This window comes from Pezoporus occidentalis, unplaced genomic scaffold (genome assembly GCF_034315485.1).
Source record: "Pezoporus occidentalis ecotype Australia unplaced genomic scaffold, CSIRO_AGI_Poc_V1 ctg135, whole genome shotgun sequence".
Taxonomy (NCBI): Eukaryota; Metazoa; Chordata; class Aves; order Psittaciformes; family Psittacidae; genus Pezoporus; species Pezoporus occidentalis.
In genome coordinates this window covers 4,102,618-4,126,934 of record NW_026913157.1, presented here as the reverse complement: position 1 = coordinate 4,126,934, position 24,317 = coordinate 4,102,618, and the positions used below count along the sequence as shown (strand labels likewise).

Sequence of the window (24,317 nt, the reverse complement as noted above, 5' to 3'; positions counted from 1 at the left end):
CTGGCTGCTCTTGTAACTGTGCAGCACGCCTCACACCTTGAAGGTGGAAGTAATTCATAGTGAGCAGGTACACAGTTGATACCCTCACATTACATGCCTGACCGGCACAAACAGATTTGTAAAGAGTGGCTAAAATTAGCACACCATCTCAAATGTTTCTCATTAGTTTAATGACGAAACCTGATTAACAATAAAGCCCAGTGGATTTTCCAGCCTGGGATGTGACAGGCAGCAAAACCTAAAGCTCTCCAGGTTTACAGATGCTCTTAAATATTGCTGCTCTGCTTTGCTCATCTTTTCAACATGCTAATCCCTTCTTCGGCCTTCATTATGTTAGTGTCTACGGAACAGTTTACTAAGTGTGAAAATCAAGCTGTCCTGCTTGTCTAGGGTGGAAAAGGTAACAGCTCTGCCCAGGAAAGGTCGAGATACTAGGTTTGAACAAGCAAGAGATGCCACAGAATACTCATGCAGGGCAGCCTGGCTTGTCTGGGGTGTGTACAGTTCAGCTGAGAGTCAGGCTGATTCCACTGGCTGCAGAAAGAAATGGTGCGTACCAACACTTGGGAGGAGATGGTCTGGCTTTTAAGGATGGTACTACCAAAATCAGCCCAGTCCAGAGCAGTGAAGGCCCAAAGCTGTTACCACATTTGGCACCCACATAGGACATCTGCACAGGGCAAATTCTCACTCTACATCCTATCGGGACAAGCCAGCCAGGTGCCACAGACAGAAACAGGACCCTTCTCCGGAGGTGGGCTCTCACAGGAAAAGCTCACCCTCCTTCATCTCACAGCCTGGCTCTGCCTCCAGACCCCTGGCATGGCCATTTCAACAGGGCCTTGTGTATGGGGCTCTGACTGCAGTGTTAGCCATGCTGCAGCCAGCATCAGCAGTGATCTGGTGCTCTGCCACACATGTTCACGATGTAAATCGCTCACCAACTTGGGTTTCAGAGATCTCTCAGGAACACCCTACCCCCCCCAGCACTCCTAATGAATTGCTCCACTTGTGCAACAGCAAGTGTTCAGAAATCCATCAGGGCAGAGCTGATGGAGCAGGGGTGTTGTGGAAGGGTGCAAGACCAAACTGAAAAAAACACAGCAATTACGAAGTACCTATTTGAAATACAAATTCCCATGTGCTGGAATGCAGAAGCTCTGAGGTTTTTCTGCAGAGTAAAAGAACAGCTTAAAATAAAAATACATTTTATGAGCTGTCCACTAAGCCGGTTATGTTTTACCAGAGCTTAGCAAAGCAGCTGTAGTGGAAACACCACTTCTGATCTTATTACCCTTCCCTGCAGTGCATGTTATTAACTGTCTGTTTTATTTACAGCATCGCCATTTACTTTTACGATACTTCCATTAACTTCATTGGACTGAACATTGCTTGATGCACACAATCAACACCCAGTGCTGCCATAATCTTTAATGCACCTTGCCAGCTGTTCTGGGTTTGGAGGAGGAGAGAGGGCAGAGGCAGCTGAAATGTGTCACTCGAAGAATGGAACGAAGAACATACGTCCCAATTTGAGACAGGGCAAAGGCAACAGTGTCTCCTCATGGGAGTGCTGTATTAGACCAGTTCCTGCTGTATCTGTGCCACTAACAGGAGAGAAGATAAAGCACAGCCAGACTCTACTTTAGCTGGACTTGGGTTGGAAAGGATCCTAAGATCGTCTAGTTCCAGCCTCTTGCCATGGTCACGGACACCTTCCACTAGACCAGGTTGCTCAAGCCCCCATCCAATCTCACCTTGAACACTGCCAGGGATGGAGCATTCACAGCTTCCTTAGGCAGCCTGTTCCATTGTCTCACCACTTTCACAATAAAGAATTTCTTCCTTACATCTAACCTAAATCTCTCCTGTTTAAGTTTGAAAGAACTCACCAGTTTGTCTGCAGATTGATAGGTGCTTGCAGGCTTACCTGTCTCCCTGTGATACCTAGAGCAGCTACTGCCTTTATATATCCCAAGAATAAATCCTTGGTCAATCCCACAGGTTTGCTGAACTCTCTCTGTAGCAAGTGATGGAGTTCTTCCATGTATAGGAAGTGGTGGGAAATGCTGCACTACTATTAGGTAAAGTCCGTCTTACCCATCTTTCCCTCGGTTATGGATCGCCAGTTCCTCTACAATCCCCTCTTCCTCCTTGAAGTTCTCCCAGTCCAGTTTAGATTTCTCCAGTGTGCTCATCTTCTGCTTTTTGGAGCCAATTTTCCCCAGGAGACTGCTCATACCACTTGGCCTTTTCACCCTGATGGAGATAAGGGAGCAAATGTCACTTAAAAGCAGGGAGAGAGCAATTAAAAATGGAGCTGAAGAACGTCACGTGTGAGAGCGGTGACCTTGATGGTGGTGAGCCACCGCTACTAAACAGATGGCCACCAACTTCAGACAGCCTGGAGGCACCAAGGTCACACTTCCTGCAGATCCTGCTCCCCAGTTCCCCTGGAAGCAGCAGAGTTCATTTGACACATATCTCAAGTGCTCGCTTTATGTGAAAGGGCTTTTTCATTTATCTCCTTAAGAGAACAAAAAGCTTTCAGGCCAAAAGAGATCATTAAATCATCTACTTTGACCCCTTGTATATACCAGGCCAAGCCATTCCACTGATCACCTCCGTGCTAAGCCCAGCTCTTTGTCTTCAGTTTAAAGTGTTGTTTTCTGGAAGGGATCCAGCCTCGGTGGCGTCATCAGCTCTGACAACACATTCATGAATTAACTGTTTCGTTGGTATTAATGCATCTGTTTTCAACTTAATTTTGTCTAGCTTTGGGTTCAGGTTGCTGCTTCTTATTCTAAATTCAACAGTACTGTGGAGCCCAGGTGGGTCTCATTAGTAACATACTCATACACCATAAAGAATTTACATCTGAATTACCACCTCCCAGGTCCCTGTTTAGCAGGAAACCAACTTGGTCTTTCATCTCCTTGCTTCTAGGAGACTGAAATCCCACCCATGTGGCAGGGCCCCCGAATTTCCCCTTTATGCTGGGAAATGCACACATGGGGACTCAGATCAGCCAGGTTGCCCTCTAAGGAAGACAATTCCCAGGCTAGGAACTGGTAAAACAAGCTGGTATTAACCCTTTGTAAACTCCCACAGAAGAGAGGGGCAAACAACATCCCATTGAACTCGGTGTTTACACACATTCCAGAGATAACTTCAGGTCTGCAGGGCCTTTGCCTCTACAAGAAGCTGGAGAGGAAATGATTCTCGTTCCTGAGAGATGGAGGAATCTGGGGAGGGGGGCCTACAAAAGGGAAGGCAGCCAGGTGAGCGCAGCAGACTGCTCTCCATCAGTACTCTCCAAGCACACTCCTGCCCAGGGGTAGCTGTTCTTGGGAACATATCCAAAGCTGTCCTTATCGGATCATTAGCATGGTTTATGCTTCCATAATTTGCAAGCCTCTAAAGGAAAATAATTCTGCAGTTTATATGGAATTAAATCAAAGAAAATGACGTCTTTTAAAGTCTCAGCCAGAAGATTCTCAATGCAAGAATGGCTGCCCAAAGTCACCTCGGGTTGCAGCTGCCTGATAGAGATATATTTGGGCTACAAACCCTGGATTAAGGGCATCTTGGCAGGCTCTATAACCCTTGGACAAAGATGCCTGCCCCTCCTCATATGCCCAGCCAGAGGAGCAGAAATGGCCCAAGACCTGGCTCTCTTCTTTCTTTCAGTCCCTGCCCACGGCAGTGCCAGCCAACACTTTTCACTCTGAGGGACACAGCTCCTTACTGCAAGGCCTTGGGGTTTAGCATGAGACTTAAAGTAAAGATGCCTTGAGACAGATGTAGAGAAGTTCTAGGGCTGATCCAGCTGGCACTGCTCCTCTCCCTCAAGCCTGGCAGGCAGAAGGTGTTTAAATTAACACAAGAAAGGTATTCAATAACATGTTTCTCTGGATGCACTTAACTTTCCAAACACACTCGTGCTTACAATTTTGTCAACCTTTGAAGTGGGAGAAGCAGAGGTGTAGAAATGGAGGGTGTTGTCCCATGTCCCTATATGTCTCCTAAGTGTTTTTTTTGGGCAGAGAACCCCAATGGCATGAGAGCCAACTCAACATCTCACCTGCATCAACCAACTCTTCTGCAGGTGGAACCCTACAGCCAACCATACAGCTGTATTACAGACAGGCCTATCTCTGCATAAGACACAGCACACACCTGGAACACCCACTTGAAGCTGTTTCAAGATCTCTCCTGGGTGTCAAGAGAAATGCCTGCCCTGCAGAGTGACAAGCAGGCGCAAAGGCAGGCTCACACATGCTGAAATTGATGCCTTTTCTTTTTCTCTTCAGCCTGTCAGTTGCCAAGGGGAAGAGCCAAGTCAGGACAGGGGCCAATCGGCCAGGCTGGGCTGCCACACACGTCCCTGCATGAAACACAGACTGGGACATGCCCACAGGCAACTACTGTTCCCAAACCACAGTGGAGGATATACAGGAGGGAAGGGAACCAAAGGCAAGATGGTTCATGGCCAGAGGTGGAAGCAAGAGCAGTGCTGGCTTCACAGTAGGGCGCAGGGGCTGCAGGCTGCATGCTTATCAAACACTTTTTTTTCCATGGTAATTCCTGGCATAAATTAACAATGTCTACATGCACACATCTATCTGTAACAATGCTCAAGGGCCCTCTATCTCCTCTTGGCCATGGACTTCAGGAGCACACCTTAAAAGATACAATTCACCCCATGTTTGAAGCTACAGAGTCTAAGTTACAAACATGGACTTCCATCAACTGCTTACAGACAGCCACAATACCTGCAAGTCAACAGTTCCTTCAAGGCAAGGGAACCTGACCAAAAAGGCCAGGCTATGTTGCACCCTTGTGTTGATCACTACTCCAAAACACTGCAAATATCTGATGTCAGCTCCATGCTGGAGATGGGCTGTGGTTGGATGACCCAGCTCTGCTCCAGCCCCAACAACCCTTGGTTCTGTGCTGTTTGCCAGGCAATGAGATGGGGCCAGGCACAGGCTGAAGGACATGTTTGAGTCTGCTGCTGAGCCTTCACTCCACGCTGAGCCTTTCATCACCCTGAATAAATCCAGCAGCAAACCTGGGGGTGGAAATTCCTACTCTTGTGCCAAAACGAAGTAAATGAGAAACATTAAAGTCCAATTAAAAACTTGCTTGGCCTTAAATGCCTCATTCATTTAAAAAGCAAGTAAAGGGGCCTGATTAATTGCATTCAGTGCCAACAGGAGGAATTATTACCCTTTCTGTACTCATGAAGGGTATCTGCTAGGGCATCTTTAATCACTAAGGTATTTAAAGGAGAGAAAGTAATTTGATAAGACATAATGGATCCCAGGGATGAGGATCAGGACAATCACCCATTTAGGACACAAGCTCCTCCTTCCCACGACTAAAAAGCACAGCCGAAGTCAGCAGCTGAATCAGCACATCAACATGCTGGGAAGCTCTGCCTTGGGTGGAGGGACTTCCTTGCACCCATCTAATGTCTTCTGGACAAAGACCATGTCTGTACATCACCTGCTGTGGTTGCACACAGTGACAAGCAGCAAGCCAAGGGCTCCTTTCCTGTCCCACCATAGCTGAACACACTCTATGTTTCTGCCCTTAACAATGAGCCTGCAGCCCAAACAGGACCTTGGAAAATGGCTGCCATACCAATGATATACTGTTACATGTAATGCCTGCTGTCTTGTAAGGTTGGCAGCATCTGAGAAATGCGTGCCTGCTTCCAAAGAGGCAGACTTCATCAAAGCTTTATAAAATAATCTTCAAACAATAGGAAGACAGGGCTACAAAGGTCTCGTAGTGCATCCTGCCGGCCAAAGCAAGATGAGTTCCAGAGATGGGTACTCTGAAGGCCTCCTGACACCAACCCCACACGTAGTAGAGGTTTCAGTACTTCATCCGCCTTTCACTAATGTTAAGTTCTCTCCAATGACTAAATTTCCTTGCTCAGGCTATGATTGGTTATCTTCTTCCTAGTAGCTACTAAGAACAGTTCATTCCATCACTTTTTGCAGCAGCCTTTTATGTCTTTGAAAGCTTTTCCTTCTCCTCCCCTGCTAAGCTTGTTCTTTACCAGACTAAACAATCCCACGTCCTTCCAAGCTTTTCTCATTCCTCATGGTTTCCAGCCCTCTGACCACTCTCGCTGTTCTCCCTGAACTCTCTCCTATTGGCCCACATCTTCCTTGAAATATAGCATCTAAAATGGGAAAGAAAGGGCTCCAGCCACAGCTTTACCGGCACTGGGAGCAGGAGAAATACTTCAGATGCCTTGTGAAGCATGCAACTCCTCACACAGCCTCCTATGACGTCTGCCTTTTCACAACCGTGTGATAGCGTTGACTCATGTTGAGCCTGTGATTCAGAGGTATCTGTGTGCTCTGCTGCTGCCAAGCCAATTATTTCCTTTCCCGATCCGTGCAGACGATTACTGCTACACAAAGGCAGAGATTTGCATTGGTCCTTCTGCGCTGTTCCCCCTGTCTGCCTTCACGTTTCCCTTGACACAGTGGATCTTGGGTGTCTTCGAAAACAGCCTCTGCCATTCATAGCACCCATGCTGCAGCTGCTGAAGAGTACCAGTGGGGGAAGTACCCATGGAGACAATTTAGCAGCTGAACCAGCACAAGCTGGCCACAAAAGATCAAGCTGATAGCCAGAAGCAGGCAGGGACCAGCAGCAGATGGCAGGAGTAGCTGTGACACTTCATGCTGTCCAACTCCAATAACCAAAGGGTGCCCACAGGACATGTACTCATGTGTTGATCAAAGAGCCAGCAGCATTCCTAGCTCCAGCCTGACCTTCATCCTTGGGGATCACAAACCCTCTGCTGTTCTGTTTCGGCTGGCTCCACAGGAGTGTGGAAACCACAAAACCTGAAGTGCTTCTCCATCTGCCTTCTATCATCCTCCTTGTTGTGGAGGACAGCAACTGCTGTAGCATGAAGGTCTTAATTCCATCTTCTAGCAATATTTTTAAGAGCTCAATTTGTAAGAGTGGGGCATCTTCTCTGGCCTCACTGCAGGATTTGCACCTCCCAGAGGAGAGACAGTTTGGTGCTGGGCACTCTACCACTTTCCATCTGAAGCATCTGGTCACTCTCCATGAGGCACTGCAGAGCAACCTTTCCTTTTCCAGAAATAAATCTGGACTCACAGAGGTGACACGATTTCATCAGAAGGAAATCTTGCAAGGCCAGGCAAGACCCCATATCTCCTGCCTCAGCCTCTGTACACAGCTTAACAAAGAAATCACCTTTACCATCAAAATTGAAGGTTACAAGCACAGGCTAAAAAAATCCACTTTCAAGGAGGTTCAGAACTAGAATAGCCAGTTTTTGTTATGCATTAGACGATTAGATGATTGCAACAGGCAAGGATCTTGCCAATGTCTGGCACAAGAGGAAAAGCAGAAGGCATCTGCTTGCAGGGCTCTTCAGCATGGCTGAACAGCTCTGCAAATCTTTAAGCAGAAGAACCCAACTCAAACATCAGCTGTAACACAAAACATTTCCCTGCTGGCTCCCTGCAAGGCAGGGCAGCACATCAGATCCTATTAGCAGAATAGTATGCTGGTTAGTAAACATCACTGCATGCAGAAAGATGACATCCCAGGCCATGCAGCCCTGAAAGTTCTACCTTCATCATCAAGCTCAGGCTGTTCTGCAGCCCCTCTCCTGCTACCTCCCTTCCCCACCAGAGCCTGCAATATTTCATAGAATCCCAGACTGGTTTGTGTTGGAAAGGACCTTAAAATTCATCCAGTTCCAACCCCCTGCCATGGGCAGGGACACCTTGCACTAGAGCAGGCTGCTCCAAGCCCCATCCAACCTGGCCTTGAACACTGCCAGGGATGGGGCAGCCACAGCTTCTCTGGGCAACCTGTGCCAGGGCCTCAGCACCCTCACAGGGAAGAACTTCCTTCTGAGATCTCATCTCAATCTCCCCTCTGTCAGGTTAAAGCCATTCTCCCTTGTCCTGTCCCTACAGGTGCTTGTCCAAAGCCCCTCTCCAGGTTTCCTGTAGCCCCTTTAGGCACTGAAGCTGCTCTAAGGTCTCCCCAGAGCCTTCTCTTCTCCAGGCTGAGAAAACCCAGCTCTCTCAGCCCGTCCCCAGGCAGAGCTGCTCCAGCCCTCACAGCATCTCCATGGCGCCCTCTGAACTCACTCCAACAGCTCCACGTCCCTCTTGTGTTGTTGCCCCAGAGCTGGACGCAGGACTGCAGGGGGAGTCTCCCCAGAGAGGAGCACAGGGGAGAATCCCCTCCCTCGACCTGCTCATGCTATAGGGGTGCAGCCCAGCATGCAGGGGGGTTCTGAGCTCAAGTGCACACTGAAGTCACGGGGAGCTTCTCATCAGCCAACACCCCCAAGTCCTTCTCCTCAGAGCTGCTCAAAATCCATTATCCATGCAGCCTCTGTTTGTGTTTGGGATTGACGGACCCAGTGCAGGACCTTACAATTGGCCTTGTTGAACTTCATGAGGTCTGCATGGTCCCATCTCTCAAGCCTGTCCAGGTCTCTCTGGATTCCATGCCTTCCCTCCAGTGTGTTCACCAACTGGTATTTACTTCCAGCACAGCAATAGCAGCTCTATTCCTGTCATCCCAAGCACTTTGATGACAGGTGAGAAACTGCCATTCAGCAAAGAGGAGAGCACAAGGTTTTGTAAATAGAAATAACTATTCCTGCCACAAAGTGCCGTAAAGCTGAATAGTTCCCTTAACATCAGGAAATGGTTCTCATACAAACTAACCACAGCTGAGCAACTCCTGCAGTCATTAAATTTTAGCAACATGGAAGATTCCTGCCCAGTGCACCATGGGTCACCCACCCTGCTGGCCTCCCTTCAAAAGACAATCTGGTGTGAGACACATTGCACAAGAAGGATGTATATAGAGACCCGGCTGGTGGCCTGTGTGCCAGCTCTGCTGTTCATCCTGAGCCTCTCCAGACCCTCTTCCTCAAAGAGGAGTGAAAATGATGGTGGGGAAGAAAAGTGGCACATGGCAGAAAGGGAATCAGGTTGCTATCTGCTCCTCAAGGTCAGGGCAGTCAGGCAAGATGGAGCAGGCATCAGCAGAATGATGGTAGCTGGTATTGCCAGCTTGCAGGAACCCTCCCTAAAATGACAAAAGAGGTCTTGACCTTCAGACCCTAAAAACAACCAGCTCTTCCAATCCCTCACCCTGTGTAACTGGCCAAGGAGAGAAACATCTCCCAGGCAAAACCTAATCACATTCCTTTTTTATTCCCCTCCCACTACTCGGCATCACTCCCTGAACGAGTACTTGGATGGATGCAAAGAGCAGCCCAGCTTGTTCTCAGCCCTGTCACAACAGGTAGTTAAAAATAACAAACAAGAAAGCCTCCCCGGTGATGAGCAAACACTGAAATTCCATGTGGATAAACCAAAAAGCAAGTGAGGAGGAAATGCAGATAAAAAAAGCACAGCGGATGCTGCTGGAGGGCTGGCAGGGTAGTGGTGATTCTGGTCAGAGGGCAGTGGCCAGGACTGAGTGAAAACAGAGCAGGCTGGCTGAAAGAGGACAGCCCAATTCCCACTGCCTGGCCAGGGAGTTTGCTGCCAACTCAGGTAGCGGTGCCTGTACATACGCTCCACTAGCTGAGCTGGTAGCAGATACCCAGCATTTACACCCTAGAGCATGTATAAACCAAGCCAAAGAACCTGCCTGAAGTGTCCAGGAGTAGCAGTGACTTTTGAGGCAGTTATAAACCCAGATATTTGTAGTGAGGATCACAGAGCTTCTTGCACACTGAGAAGTGACATGCACTAAACCACCATGCCAAAGCAGCTGTAACTGGGACAAACCCCATTTGGTGCTGCTGCAGGGCACCTTCATCCTACACCTATGTCCTAGCACCTACGTGTTACAGTGCTACCTACGTCCAAAGGTAGTAAGAGACACAGGTGCCCTGGCAAAACATAGTTACCCCACCTGCAATCCTGCCAACAGAATTATTGCTGCTGCACATGGGGCTTCACTGACAAGAGGCAGTCAGCAGCTCCTGGTGAAATCCTCTGAGTCCAGTTACCCCTGCAGAAGGTGGTTGGTCTGACTGTAGCAGCACCAGCCTGAAGTGTGGGGTTTGAGCTGATGGCATGAGTTAACTCTGGGGCTTCTGTTCAGGCTTGCCAGCACAATTTAACCTCAAGTGTCTTTGCCATCACTACTGCTTCCAGCAAAATCTGAAGAGCTAAGCTGAGCCCCAGGTCCTTCTAGTTTCCGATGTCACCCTATATCCCTAAGACCTCAGGACACCCCTACATGAACACTGATGCTCACAGCTTGTTTCTGTTCTCAGGAAGTCTTTGACACCACTCTACTGAGCTGAGGAGGTGATCTAGGATCACAGCACAATGCAGGACTATTGTTAAAACACGTCAGATACACATGGAAGAGAAGGCGTAACCTCTTGAGAAGTGAGAGTGATAGTTCTCCTTCCCCATAGCCAGAGTCTGTGTGGAAAAGAGTTTGACAGAGATAAAAGGCGCTGCCAGGCAAGGACAGCCAGACTGCTACACCCCAGCAGCCTGGCAATCAAAGCCTGGCCAGAGATGATGTGGTTTCCATCAGTGTGGAGGGCAAGGGCAGATATGACAGACTAAATGCATGCGTGGTGCTGTCTTGGTGAGGGTTCCTGCAGGCAGTGCCAGAGCTTGTAATGAGTACAGTTTATTCTGGATGTGTTTGTGCCTAAATACAGCCTGTGGAGAAACAGAGGTTTGTCACAGGGGTAAAAACATGTCAGTCCCACCTCTCAGCAGCAGTGAGCAACGGCCCACCAAAGAGCAGTATTTCAGATACTGGTTTATTGCTGGATTTGTTATTAATCCAGCACAGTGAGCTGTGATGCAACTTTACAAGTTGCATGATGCTGCTTTGCTCTGGCAGAGTACACCCCACCTTCAGGAGGGAAATAAGTGTCACAGCACCACCTTACAAACAGCAAAACCCACACAACAGGTGAGAAAGAGGCTGGCAGAGCACCACGCCATGGGGTGCCAACAGGGATTCCAGTTAGTGACTTGTTTTCTGGTGTACTCTCCAAGGCATACAGGTATTTCATGCTCATCTCCATGTCATGAATTCTGTTGGATAGGCCTTTCCAAAGTGCAGGGCTGGAAAAACAGACCTAAGCACTGCCTTGCTCCAGTCTGCCCACCAAACTGGGGAACAATCTGGCTGTAAACACACAATAATACTGCGCACATGAACATAGTTGTGTGTGAGGCACTGGGTGGTGAGGCACTGGAACAGGTTGCCCAAAGATGTGGTAAATGTTCCATTCCTGGTGGTGTTCAAGGCCAGGCTGGACAGACTCTCGGGCAACACAGTCTAGTGTGAAGCATCTCTGCCCATGGCATGGGGGTTGGAACTGGATGATCTTAAGGTCCCTTCCAACCCAAACCATTCCATGATTCTACAGTTACTCCAGGAATAAAAACAGATTCAGGTCTCCATGTACACCAACAGGCAAATTTGCTGAGCAGGGGAGAGAGGGGATGCTTTGGCTCAGGAATGGCAGAGAGTAGCAGGAATAGCAGAGGTGCACAGCTGTGCTGGAGCTGGCCTTTCCTCATGCAGGTTCCATCCCATAGCATCTGGGTCTGCACCCGCCTCTGAAGGGCTGGACTCTTTTTACAGGCTTTGGAGGACATGTTCATCAAGAAGCACATCAGTTCCTGGGGAGCTGGCTCAAGCAGAGCCCCTGACCTGCACATCCCCATATCAGCAGGAAGGGCTCATTATGGAACAGACCAGGGTTTCCTGTGCAGCACCAAACCCTTTGTGAAAGGACTGCCACCATGAAGAACCCGCTTCCTAACAGCAAGAGGAAGCAGAATATTTTCCTTGGGCCTCTGAGACAGAGTTGCTACAGGGTGGTTATCAGCAAAATAAAGTTTCACTTGTGGAGCTGGGCAGCGCATGCCACGCACGGGCTGTTACTGCAGGATAAAGGTACTCCCTGCAGCATCCCTGCCTGCCCCCGAGCTGGGGACAATTCAGAGTGGCATAAGGCCCCTTTGTACCAGTGCAACTGCAGCTGCCCTCTGGGCTGTACTGGTAGAACCATTTTAGCAAAAACAAAATCTCGCACCCTCCTAATCAGTGTGACATTGTGCGGAGACCTCAGCTCGCTCTGGCTTCTCTCCAGCCTGGAGCACAGACCCAGGCTGTTCCAGTAGCAGACCCAGCCAATTACGCTACAGTATCTGCGTATGGAGCTCAACAGGAGCTTAATTGAAAGAGCTGTAGCATTCAAATGACTTCTGATACTATGAAGACATTAATGAGTCCAACTCAGCACTAACCAGCCCTGTCTGATGCTTGGCTGATGGGTAAGGACTAGTAACTTGGTCTGCAGCCAGAGCTACGCCCCTGTTAACTCAGCATAGCACTGCCTCTGTGGCCAAACACTGATGGAATTGCCCCTTCTCAGCTGGAAGATGAAGTAACTCCTCACATGAGCTCTCCTCCACCCAGGGCATCCACACAATGCAAACCAGACCTGCTTCTCCCACTGAAGGACCATGTACATGCACACAAACTCCCAAAACTGTTCCCACATGGACTAAATTCAACCTGCAAAACACCACTTTTGTTTATTCTTTATATTGAAAAATACCATGCATGCTCTTCATATGTATTTTATGTTGCTCTGAAGTTCTGTACATGTTTTGGGACAATAAATATGGCAGTTTCAGATGGATTTTGCTACACCACCACAGACGCAGTACACCTACTTCACTTCAAGGCAGTGGGCTACATTCAATTTGGTGTCTTAGTGCAGCCACTGAGAAAGGGTGGAGAAATGCCCTTCATAAAGCTTTAACTGTGTGTGGGGAGGGGAGGTGCTCCTACTATTCTCTCTTCTGATCCAATGCACAAATATAAGCAAAAATGTACACACACACACACAAGTTGCCACTGAGCTTGCACTCCTATGTGCCTGTGAGGCATTTCAAACCCCAGCAGCAGGCAAGGGCAAAAAGTAAAAGCAAGAAGGCATGATGCTTTTGGTACCCATGACTAGCAGGTCAATGACCTGAAAGCTGCAGAAGCTACTGTGGCATCTGTGGCAGACGTTGCTGTGGCATCTAACATGCTTGCTGGACTACATTTTGGGTCATATGCTGAGGCATTTTAGAGTAACACCCTGTACTACGTCCATATTTAGCCATGGAAATAAGTGTGACTTGACTTTCAAACACTTGCAGCTCTCACTGACTTCACTGGGTTCAGTTGAGATGTTTCAAATAAACTGGTAACGACCACAGCTCTGGGATGGGACCAAGCACAGGCCATTTTTATCTTAAAAGGCATTTGTCTGAGAACATTCTGAGCTGCTAGAACCAACAGCACTGAAGTAATTTCACTGTGCAACCTTAAAAACGTTGACAGCTTTGTCTGCAAAGCGACATGGATTAATTGGCGACCAATCCTTAAAAAAAAAAGATTAGTTAGAAAAAAACCTGCTGGCAAACAGAGGAGAAATTCCTCCTCTCTTCAGAGGCTGACTCCTTCCTCCTTTGTCTAACAGCAGATCTTTTGTTCAGGATTTCAGTTGGGAGCAGCGCTGAGGTACGTGGGGAATGTCTTGGTTATGACAAGCCCGCCAGACTAGTGTGCGGACCCAGTTTCAATGGGCAGAGAAACAGCTCCAAATCATGCCTGAGAAGTAGTGCTAATGGAATTGTTCCAGTGTTAAAGGGATTTCAAGGTGAATGAGTGCGGGTGGCGGAGCAGTTGGTGTGACTCCCAGGTTGCTCTTTATGGCACAGTGTGCCATGCAAGGAGGATCTAACAACCCAACCACCCAAGCCTTGAAAAAACAACTCCAATGTGTCCCACCCCTGCAATGCAGAGTCCCTGGTTCTGTCCCCGTGGTTTGTAGACAGCCCCAGTTCTGGTTAGCTTCCCACTGTATCAGATCAATGACAGGCTTTGATCAAAATGAGGTGAGAAAGGCAGAAGTAGGGAGGGAGCCCCCCTGGCAGGGACCCCTCCGCTTTCCCCAGCAACTAATCTGACAGCTTTAAGAATAGTTCTGATTAAAACAAATACACTGCCTTCCACTGGAAACTGTTTGCATGCCAGCAGCCCAGGACAGGAAAATATTCCCAGGAAAATAAGTCAGGGGAAAGGAGTGTCAGGGCTCCCTAGCACAAATGCATCACTACAACATGCAACAAGCTAGAGCTGGTGGAGCAGTTGCTTAGCATCATCATCCAAGTTAATAAATGGTACGAATATAGTAACTTCCAGTGGAAAGCCTGCCCTGGCAGCATGTGGGACAATAAAGATTTGGGCACTGCTACAAGCAGCCATAAAACAAGAACAGGAGTTTAATCACATTTAATTGCTTTTGGGAAGGGTAGATCACCTGGTTACCAATCACAATTACCTTCCCTGCTCTATTCCAGATTAAGAGTTGGCCAAACAATCCAGATCAAATTGGGTATTTCAGGGAGCAAGGAAAGGAGGGAAATACCCTAAAAGCTTTAAAGATGTTTGCCATACAAAACCTGAAGTCCAACCCACAAGAAAGCAGGCAATAAAAAGTTAACTGATGAAATAATGTGCTTTTCTTCTCAACTACAACTTTCGAAGGATGGTGAATGCAGAAGCAGCTCAGTAACAAACCAGAGGACAGCACAGAAAGCCCAATTTTCCACAGAAAGAGGAGAAACTAAGATTATCCTATATTATTTTTCTAGGGCTTGACTGAAGTGTTTTAAATGCCTGCGGCTGGCAAGGCTACCCTGAGGGCCTTCCAGCTCTGGCAACAGCCACTTAGAAGAGCTGCCCTTCCTCTTCCCAGGGACCCACCTCACTGGAAATAGATTTCAAGTCTCCAGAGGAAGAACATGGAAACAGCTGATTTCTCCCAGTTGCCACCTTCCAGATAGAGGCAGGCAGAGGGGTAAGAGGAAGGCTTCCCTTATGCCCATGCAAAGCGAGAGGTTCCCAAACAGATTTTGCAGCTAATGTTCACCTACGAAAAGCTGCTCAGGAGGCCAAAGCTCTCACTGAGTGTGGGGACCACAACCCTGCAGGGCTCCCACTACCTCCAGCAGCCCTGTGCACAGGGGGCTGGCAGGGCCAGGGTTTTCATGACACATCATCTCTGGAATTCACTGGTGAGCATCTCACAGCCTCGGTACGATGCCAGAGCTGTTTCTCAAATCTTGTGTGACCTACCAGCTGCTGAGGGCAAACCAGTATGGCAGACATCATCCAGAGAGGAGACAAGACCAGCGGACTGCTGCTGAATGAACAGACAAATGCTTCACAAAATTCACTCCTGTACTCTCTTGGAGGGAGCAGGTTCAGGTCGCTGGCTCTCCTACACAGCCTGTATGACCCTAGGCAGGTCATTTAGTCCCTTTGTAGCAAGACTTTTTGTCTCAGGAGGCAAAGAGCTATGCAAGCAGGGCTGAGCAAGCCAGGCAGGCTGCCAGCTGAGGATTCAAACTCCTTCAGGGAACTGCAACAGTTACACGGTAAATGCATTAACCATGGGAACAGCTTCCCAAAGGATGTGGTGGATCCCAAATTGTAAGTCTTTCCATTGTGAGTGGATGCCTCTCAAAAATGCAGGCTGTAGTTCAACCACAACTGCTTGCAGAGAGCTCTCAGGGAATGCCACGACCCCAGCAAAGGCAGGGGCTCACACCGGCACAAGGGAGCTGCTTCTGACCTTCAAGCAACAAACCTGTCCTCTGCACCTCGCCATGGGATTCAAGACTTCTCTTGGCTATTCCCCTTTTTCTATGTCTCTGCCCAGCCCAGTTCTCAATGTTCCTGTGATGTGCCCCAGGCCAGCTAAATTCCATTTGAAGGGACTGTTGAGCAGCCCTCTAAACCTTGTCACCCTTCTAACTGGTTTTGTTTGGGTTTTTTGACTGCTTTTTTAGTTACAAATAAGATCTCCTAGTGAAAGTTTCTCTGTCTCTTTGCTTCTGATTCTGTTCCCCCAGCACCAGTTTCTTAGTGAAACTCCCACATAAGGACCAGCATGTGCCAGGACCAGGCTCTCCGAACAGCCAGGTACAAGGAGGTCATGCTGAATGTCCCAGGAGACCAGCAAGAAACAGGAAACTTTCTGCAGAAAAAAATCCCTTATCTGCCTCAATCACTAGTATTTGGATAAAATGTTCTTGTTACTATCTGGCCTGTCATCTGGCAGACTGCTCTCAGGTCTCTAGCAGCACTCAACTGATCCCCATGTGTACCTTGGTGAAAGGGTAACTATCACACTTAAAAGTCATTCCTCCTTTTCTCATCTCTTGGCTTTTGCATTTCTAGTTCTTTTCAGGGTCTGTAATCAGGAATTTTAGGAGCTGATTTCTACCCAATAAAATGTCATAGCTCCCTCCAGGATATCTCTACCACAGAACTTCTTCTTCTGCAACTGTTTTCTTTCCATTCAGCAACCTAGACCAACTCCATGAGCAGAAAAGCCCAAGCCAGGTAAAGCCTTGCCAAAGGAAGAAACTCTCCCCTTATTCTCATCCAATAAAGTGGCACAAAGGAAGAAAGACCAGAAGGGATGGCGTGCATCCCTGAGTCACGGCAAAGCTGGGAAAGGCTCATCTGCAGGAGGACAGAGTGCCAGCACTTATTTTTTTAACTTAGCCAGCAGCTGCAAAATTTAAGCTTTATTAAAAGCCTATTTTGCCCTTGCTGCTGCAAAGGAAACCATCCGCCCTCCTCTCCCCCCCAAACAAAAGGCTAAAATCTGCAGACAGATACCTGGTAATGTCACCTTAGAAAAAAGTGGCAGCTTGACTCATTTCAGCGGGATGTGGTGCATGGAGCAGCTTTACTTTTACTTCAGGTTACAAAAGAAATGTACCGCTCCCACGGCTGATCCTTGCTTTGAGGTTTTATGATGAGCAATACAATGAATCTTCAATATTCTCTAATTACAAGTGTCTGGAGCAAGAAAGCAAGAGACAGAGAGGAAAAACAGGCAGGCTGGATTTTGAAGCTCTAGGAACCACTCATGATGTGTTCTCCCATTTACTTCTGCATGCAGAAGCCCTCTCTCCTAGAGATACACACTGTGTAATAGCTTAGAAAGACCCTCTTTTGAGCAGCTTTCCTACAGCAGATTTTAGCATAACACAAACAAGAGGCTACATTATTTGTCAGGTCAGAAGAAGAAGAGACAGAAAGCACTGAACTAGATGCCATTTACTAAAAACACTGTACTCGAAGGGCTATTCTAAGCCTACCTTGATTTATGGATTAATCTGCTGGATCAGTAATTTAGGCTATTTGATGGTTAGCATTTGTAAGTGCATATTTCTGGGAAGGCTGAAAACCTGCTTTTGATTTACAAAATTACGGCAGTGTCTCTTTAGTGGCTTGGGTATCTGGCATTCTGTGTTAGGCATCTTCTCCCTTCTCTCCACACATCCAGGTTTAATATCAGCAATAAAATACCAACTGCTCCTGCAGCATGTACTCTAAAACAGCAGAGCAAGTCTGAGTCTTGTCCCCCTTTCCATTTCTAGCCTGCTGTGCCAGTTGCCACATGATATTGAGGCTTTAATATGACGTATATCAATCAGCTAGGGTGGAGGAGAAGGGGACCAGAAAGCATCCAGATAATCTATGACTTCCCCACACCTTGGGGAGGGTGTCCCAGCCTCAAGGACAAGAAGCATCTCTCCCCTGCATCCCTGCTTGCGGCAAATGGTGGCAGGGGCTGGCCTAGCTGAGCAAAACAGAGCAGGATTTGAAGAGGAAAAAGCAACCCTGCCGCTGTTTGCAGCTAGCTCCTCCTTTCACCCAGACCATTTTGACTTGGACCCCTGGCTGCTGCTATCTCTCAAGCCTGGGCTGGGATTCCCTCTGGAGTATGTCAGCAGAGCTCCTTAAAATGGCAGTGGGAAGCCTCATTAAACAACAGGACTAAATGTCCTTCCTCAAACACCAAGCACATGGGGTCCAAAAGCCTCCTGGAGCCTTCAGTGCCTCTGCAAAGTAGGCAGTGAGCTTCAGCTGGCTCTCATCGTGGCCTGTTTCATAATACAAAAGGAAGCTTGAATCCCTCAGGGCTCAGATTTTTTTTCCAAACTGGGTAAACACATGCAAACACACATTATTTGCATGCACAGCAACTGAGACAAAGGATCTGTGGCCAGGTAGGTGTCTAACTGGTGGTCCAGGCATGTGGTAACATGTATGTAATCCTAGAAATCTTCAGCTAAAAGAGATCTCTCTAGGCTGACTCTGTGCTGCTTCCAAGTCTCTCTTTGAGGTTAAAGTGCAGCCTTTGTTGTTTGGAACATTATCATTTCAGAAAAAAAACCACCCCTGCTAAACCCCCCACCCCAAAGGTTTGGTTTGGAACCCAAAACATGGGCACCTTAATAGTAGAATGTCAAAGCCCTCCAGTCATTAAGCAGATTATATTTAAGACCCATATGTGCAGCTGATCAGAAACTTATTCCTTAAACGACTGAAATGGCAAGAGAGTGCACCTCGACATGCAATCTCATTTAATAGTCAATTAGCAGAGATGCACTCTTCTGAGCTAAGGATCACTGCAGACAGAGAAAAACCATGCACCAACATCAGCTTTCCTCCACTTCTGCTATTAAATTGAGCCAGCTGATCCACTTTCAGCTCATCATTAACTGGTAAGACTGGAAAAGTACCCAGCAGTTTTACCCCAACCAGGAGAGTAATATTCCTGATAATAAAATATTCTCTTTTTTATACTAGAGGGTGTCTGAATGGGTTCAGAAGCCAAAAGAAACCCCCAACTTTTTCAGTACAAGCCTTGTCTCTGAGCATGTAATTAAACCAGGGCAAATTACGATCCTCTCACAGCGACTTTGCTTGCAGATTCAAACACCTAAACTCCACATTGTCATACAGCTGGGAGAAGGAAACAGCTAACTAAAGGCAGATTTGCATCATGTTGATGTATTAGCACCAGCCAAATTACAGATGACGGCACCTACATCCAGCCAAATGGTGGTAACAAACAGCACTGTGAAACAGTGCACACACCCAAATTTCATAGGCACATGAACATTAGCGTAACCAAAAGCACATGGGGGTTCTTCTCTAGAGCTGCCAACCCCACTGTGCAAAAGCCATGAGTCAGCCTATGCAACCCCTCCAAGTCGAGGTTAGCTTAAAAGTTAGACATTGCAGAAAATAAAAGCAGACTAAGCCTTAGGTTAAGCCAGCCAGGGTGGCTGTCCTTTCCTTCCAGCCTTTAGAAGTAGAAACTTAACTTTTCTTCCCTCAAAAGCAGAGGTTCTTATCTGGTCACTTTCCCCCAGGACTTGAGTATTAAGAGGAAAACTTGCCAAGTATTTAAAGACCTCATGCAAAGTTAGCATCACTCCCTCCCACAATCAATCAAACATAACACTGGGTGACTTGTGATTTCCAACAAGAGGATTGTGCTACCTGGTTAAAAGTAGAGGAGAGCTGCTGTCCACAACCCAGCCTGGAAAATCTGATAGAAAGGTTTACACCACCAAATCAGCGCTCTTCAGGCTTAAAGGCTTAAACTGTCCATGGACGCTGAATGAACATGCTGTGACCATGTGAACACCCTCTAAAATCCTGTGTGCTGGAGCAGGTGCAAAGCAATGTCATGCTGCAGAAAACCACGGTTACTAGTGCAATCCACTGAGAAGCAGCAAATGAAGGGTGTGAAAGCTGTGTACCACCACAGCAGCGTGGACAGAGCAGGGGGTTTCATAAAGATGCTCGTCTGATACAACACAAACACCTCCTGAACATGGCAGAAAAAGGGTCTGCATGTCAAATTAGGGTGCCTCCCACCTTTTGGGTTACCACATACATTCTCTGCAGGCTGAGGCTCACCCCGGGAACGCCAATTTAGTCTCCTGCTGTGAAGAGCAGGTAGAACACAAAGTTGCCAGAGGTCCCTTCCAACCTTTGTGATTTTGTGATGCCCGAAGCCAAGCCAGTGTAACAGTGTGCAAGGAGAAACTGAACCATACTTTCTCCTGTTACCATCACCTTGCTAACTGTGCACAGGCAACAAAAGCAAAGCAAGTCTCCCTAAACACCCCTTTTCAGAAGCAGAGCTAAAAAAGTCCAATTCTGAACAGCAAAAGGCTGTGGGGTGAAGCTGCCACAAGAGACGGTCATTTGTCACAGTATACCCTCACCTGAGTGCAGCAACAGAAGAATAAATTCCAATGGAAGAAAAACTGACAGCTCTTTCCATTTAAATATATGCCCAAAGGCACAGCTTAGAAGCAGGATTCTTACGTTATGCGCAAAAATCCCCTTCGGTTTTCTTCTCCCTCACAGCAAGATCCTACAGGAACATCTCCCAGGTGGGGTGAATCTTACCTGATCAAGATCCTGCCACATTCAACTGTGAGAACAGAACAGATGGGAAAGTCTGCATCGGCACAATCCCAAGTAACTGCTTCAGAAGGCAAGTGTTTATTTTACCTGGTTCTTCCATCTGATGAGTTGGAGGCAGAATTTCCCTATTGGCTTCCTAACCTTGCACAGTTCATTGAGTTGAAGGTGTGAACTGGCAAGCACCCCTTTTAGACTCAGGAGGAGAACCGGACTGCTAGAGCACAAGATGGGAGCAGAGAGACCAAAGTAATAGGTGGTGCTGGTTTATACCAAGAAAGGTGACCTGGAGGTATTAACTCTCAGAGTTAAACCATTGCAAGGAATGATGCTGCACTTCAGAAGGACAGACACAACCCCTCAGCCCTCCACTGGTATGAATGAGGCACAGCCTGGGACCTGGGGAGTGTACAGCCAGGTCAACCTGGCTACCAAGGTCACCCCCTTTTCACCTTGCATTTCTTGCCATCAGGCCCTGAGGCTCCTTCAACTGGATAAGCTAAAAAAGCAAAGGAATCAAGCACTGGAACAAAAGTCCCTGACCTCAGGCACACAGCTGACCTACCAGCACTTCCACAGCATGGCCAGGCTTTCTCAGCCAAGCTGCACATCCAGGTAGTGTACAATCCAAATGAAAAGTCAGACAAATAACAAAGTGCACTTGTAGCTGCAGGACTGCCCCGAGGCCTTCACTCCTCATGGGTGGCTTCACTCAGAGCCACACGGAAAACCCAAGCTGGCTTGGAGCTTGCCAGCAGAAGGATGTACAGATTCACTCTGTGTCCCCACAGCAGCACTGTTTCTGTGCTGCTGGGCACTTCCACCACCCTCCAGACACACTGCTTTAGCTTGGGCTGAAGCTCCCTGTGTCCTCCTCATCCACATTACACGCATCTGGTAATATACAGGGTGCTAGGTCTGGTGTGCCCAACAGTCCCTCACACTCCCAAGTCAGAGCTTTCAAGTCAGATCACACTTCCCAAGTCAGATCACAAAGTCAGAGCCTTCTATGCCCAGTTAAGCTATTAACAAAGCAAGCACCCCAGCCACCAGTTAAGTCTGTTACACCACACACAACTAGCTCACCATCAAATTCCCTTGACGCAACGCCATCACTTGTTTCAACCTGCCAGCGGCTGGCAGGAGGCTGGTGGATACTGTTTCAGGCTGTGTGGGAACTGTTCACACCCTCCTCCCGAACACACGCTGCTGTGAATGCAGTCCCTACGCTACTCAGCTCTATGATCACACAGCTCCAACAAGGGGAGCATCTTTGCTCCTACCACATGTGTCTGCCTTAAAGGGGACATGAAAGCTGCTGGCTTTGTTTTACACTGGGATCCATGCCTGTGTTCCCCCTTACCACATTTTTAAATACAGACAGCTGGAAGCCTTTCTCCAAGCAATTTCTCCCCTGCTGCTTTCTTCTTTTGTTCAGGACAATGTTAATCTGGTCCTCTCTGATCTTGCCAGATAGTTTTCTGGAGGTATGAGGGATGGTTTTTTTTGATTGAAGGGCTGGAGAACCACAAGGCTCATGAAGGTGTTCCTTTCCCCAAAAAGGGTTGGACAGTCATTGGAGACAGCAAAAGCAAGTGACTACAGGAATGTTTCAAAGCATTACAGGCAGAAATCTCATCCTCCCCTTTTGCTATTCATGTTTAAAGTGGACAAAGCCCCATATATTTAATTTCCACGTACATTGCTTGGTCTCCTGCACTGCAAGCAAGGCTATGTCATGAGAACTCCAGCACGGCACATCCTTACCCATCAATTTTGGGAACCAAGGCAGGGCTGCAGTAAGCAGCAGGCCAAGAGGGACACGATTTTATTCCCTGTATGACCTCCTACATGTTTCTCTACCCCCACCACACTCAGAGGGAGCAGCAGGGAAAAGAGGAGCATGTTAGATGCCTCAAGTCTTTGGTCTTCCTCATATCTTCAAATACAAGTTTCTTATTAAAAGATAAAGAAAAAACCCTTTCATCCTCTACACCCCAACCTAATCTTTAAATACCTAGTGAAATATAAGCAATTGAGAAATGCTTTTAGCAGCTGTGGGCTCAGCCATCTCTTTCATGTACACAGACAGAAGCTGACTAGGACTAAAGGTTGCTTAACTTAAAACTGACAGTGTGATTGCCGTGCCTGGAAATGAATATTAAAAGCAATGACAAGATTGACATTATCTAGCTGCACTGTAGCTTCTATTTATCTTTTTTTCCCCTATTTAAATGCTTCATTCCTCAGTTCTTACTGCAAGGATCTGAGTCAGGAAAATACAGCTCAGGCTGACTTCTTCCAGAAGTGCCCGCTAAAGCCCAGTTTTTGGGGTGCCAAACTTATGACACTTAAAAAGGCTCAGCTTACAAAGCAACATGATTTCCTGAGGACAAACATGAATAAAACACTCCTCAGGTGTCATATGCTGCACACACATTTGAGGCTTCAAAGAGGCACCACTTGACTTTTCTACATATAGGGCAACATTACTACACCACTTGCTTCACCTTTCACAGCCAGCTCCGTTCTCTTAGAAGTGACTGCAGAGCAGCAGTGGAACTGGAGCTCTCCCACACCCTCCAGGGACCATGTTAGTTAGCTACAGTTTCTGCTCTGAATGAGGACAGATGTTTCCCTGAATATGCAGAATTCATTTCCCCCCCTAAAGAAACAGATTTAAAGCTGCTAAGTGGCTCTAACTAATGAGCAGTGGTTAAGCAAGGGCATCATATGGAACAAGCAAGCTGCCAAAATGCTTTCTTTCGTTAAAAAGGAAAAAGCACCATCGTCTGCACAGACTTGCTCCAATGCCCAAACTGCTCTCACCACGAAATGTGTACCTTATTTCTAAGTCCAGCTCTTTCAGCCACTGCTTACAATTACTTCTTGGTGGGCTGGGTTAAAGAGCATCTCCCTCAACTGAGAATGACATCCTCACGCAGAAAACTACTACAGTTAAGGCCAAGGCATATTGCACATTATTCCTTCTCACCTGAAAGCTGTGCTTCAGCTCTCACATTAATCAGAGCCTCCATGGGATCCGATGACAATGCGTGTTGTATTTTGTAGTGGAGGTGGAAGCTGTTTCCAAGTAACAGGGTAAAACCTTGGGCTGCCCAAGGTCACAGAGAGAGCACGCTTCAGCTGCTGCCCTGGACTCTGCAGAGAGACTACAAAGCCTCTCTGGGGATCCCCGTGTGTGTGTGTGTGTGTGTGTGTGTGTGAAACCTGGGCCATCTGATTTCTCTGCAGCTGCAGGACAAACCTAAGCAGAGCTCTAATGTGGGCTGATAGCCCCACCTATTCTGCAGCAAGGATGCAAGCAGCGGCAGCTCTGCTTGCCTCTCCACAGTGGAGATGTTCACCACCAGATCCCCAGGTTTCCCCTCTCCCCTGCTCTTGCCTGCAGTGATGCATGGGCATCGTTGGCAGGCTGGTCTCACACTATCACCAAGCCTCAGCACAGTTCTGGACTTATCTTCAGGCTGCCTTATGGTACCAACTTAATCACTGCAACTCCAGAGAGGCAGGGACCCACCTCTTGCTACCTTCTCTCCACCCTCAGCCTTCAAAGGAGAAAGACATTTGCTATCACTCTACCAAGAACAGTCTTTTCATCAGCAGATGTTCTCCTTGAGCATCTTATCATCCTACGTTGTCCTCTGAAATCTGTCTTAAGTAACATGATGTGAAAGCTGATGGTCAAGAGCTCACACAGAGAAATCTAGCTTGCCCTGGCCACTTTGCAAGTAGGATATTGGTCTTTTGTATATGAAACAAAGGTAAGAAAGCCCAGCATTGGGCATAAACAAGCTGACTGCACATAATGGACATTGTTAGGTGTCTGAATAGGTCACTGACTCAAAGGAAAGTTCAGCTCCACAATGCAGGTCTTGAGCTCTGAATACCAAGCAGAA

At 47.6% G+C, this 24,317-nt stretch overlaps 1 protein-coding gene across 1 annotated transcript in view; it reads right to left on the bottom strand.

Moving 5' to 3' along the window:
* Positions 1 to 24,317, bottom strand: part of CFDP1 (craniofacial development protein 1) — a 65,876-nt gene that overhangs the window by 4,615 nt on the left and 36,944 nt on the right. The window contains exon 6 of the mRNA XM_062609241.1: positions 2,101 to 2,259. Coding sequence (XP_062465225.1) covers positions 2,101 to 2,259 — 159 coding nt within the window. The remainder of the gene's footprint in view (positions 1 to 2,100; positions 2,260 to 24,317) is intronic.